At 38.6% G+C, this 1,091-nt stretch overlaps 1 protein-coding gene across 1 annotated transcript; it reads right to left on the bottom strand.

The window, feature by feature from the left end:
• Positions 1–366: 366 nt before the first annotated feature.
• LOC134856699 (large ribosomal subunit protein P1-like) lies at positions 367–828 on the bottom strand. Its single transcript, XM_063872969.1, has one exon. The coding sequence runs from the start codon at positions 798–800 to the stop codon at positions 462–464; it is 339 nt and encodes a 112-aa protein (XP_063729039.1). The 5' UTR covers positions 801–828; the 3' UTR covers positions 367–461.
• Between the last annotated feature and the right edge of the window lie 263 nt (positions 829–1,091).

A 1,091-nucleotide genomic window follows, 5' to 3' on the forward strand; every position in this document is an offset into this window, starting at 1 on the left:
AGATGCTATGCAATTTCCAATGATACATTGAAATTTCCGAATAAGTTATCACTTTTAAAGAACGTTTTTATTTGCGTGGTCGGTCAGAAAAAAAAGAAGGTTCGTAAAAACACACTAAGCTGATCGCAAGTGTAATTATGCCTGTTTGTCTTTTAAGGGTATTCAAAATGCAGTTGATAATTTGATAACCAACATTAAAGAAACTCCGAATAGAACAGGCATTTAAAATGCAGACACGCTCAAAATTTCTGTATGCTTGACAAAAGTACAGATTTGAACATGAACACTGAGTACAAGTCATCTCTACCAAGCCCTTTTTGTCAAAGGTCCATTAGCTTTCTGCTATCGTTTGATAGAAAACACAAATACAGAAAACTTTCAATTTCACTAAATCCAAAATGATTTGCATCAAATCAATTGAGTCAGACGAAACCATCCATTTTCTGCCCTGGAAAAGAGTCCTAGTCAAACAATCCAAATCCCATGTCATCGTCGGACTCTTCTTCTGATTCCTCTTTCTTTTCTTCCTTTTTCTCTTCGGCCGCCGGTGCAGCACCTCCACCCACAGGAGCAGCGCCACCACCACCCGATGCAACAGCGGCACCAGATCCAACGTTCGTCAATAGTGCTTCAATGCTTTCACTAGTCATGTTCTTGGCAAACAGGGTTGGCCAAATTGGCTCAACGCTTACCTCAGCCGCCTTGACCAGCTTATTTATATTCGTAGCCGAGATCTCTAGGCCCTCATCTTGCAGGATCAGTGATGCATAAACGCACGCTAGCTCAGACGTTGAACTCATGACTACAAGTCTAAATGCGCAAGCAATCTGAAAAGAAACAGACAAATGACAAATAACTATTTTCTCAATTTTATGAAAGCTTGGTTGATGGAATGCAATGAAGCATCGAAACTAATGGAAAAAAAATTCACCAACAAGTAATAGATGCAAAAAGAAATGTTCCATCGACGCAGAGTCATGTACCAAAAAAGCATTCAACACGCTCTGACTAAACTCATAAAATCTTTATAACTTCAGTCAAAAATTTCAATTTTGCTAGAGGTATGGAATCTGTTTCAAAATTTTTCTTAT

This window comes from Symsagittifera roscoffensis, chromosome 1, assembly GCF_963678635.1.
Source record: "Symsagittifera roscoffensis chromosome 1, txSymRosc1.1, whole genome shotgun sequence".
Classification (NCBI taxonomy): domain Eukaryota; kingdom Metazoa; phylum Xenacoelomorpha; order Acoela; family Convolutidae; genus Symsagittifera; species Symsagittifera roscoffensis.

Coding starts and splice junctions, on each gene's coding strand:
- LOC134856699 (XM_063872969.1), bottom strand. CDS start 800: ATGAGTTCAACGTCTGAGCTAGCGTGCGTTTATGCATCACTGATCCTG.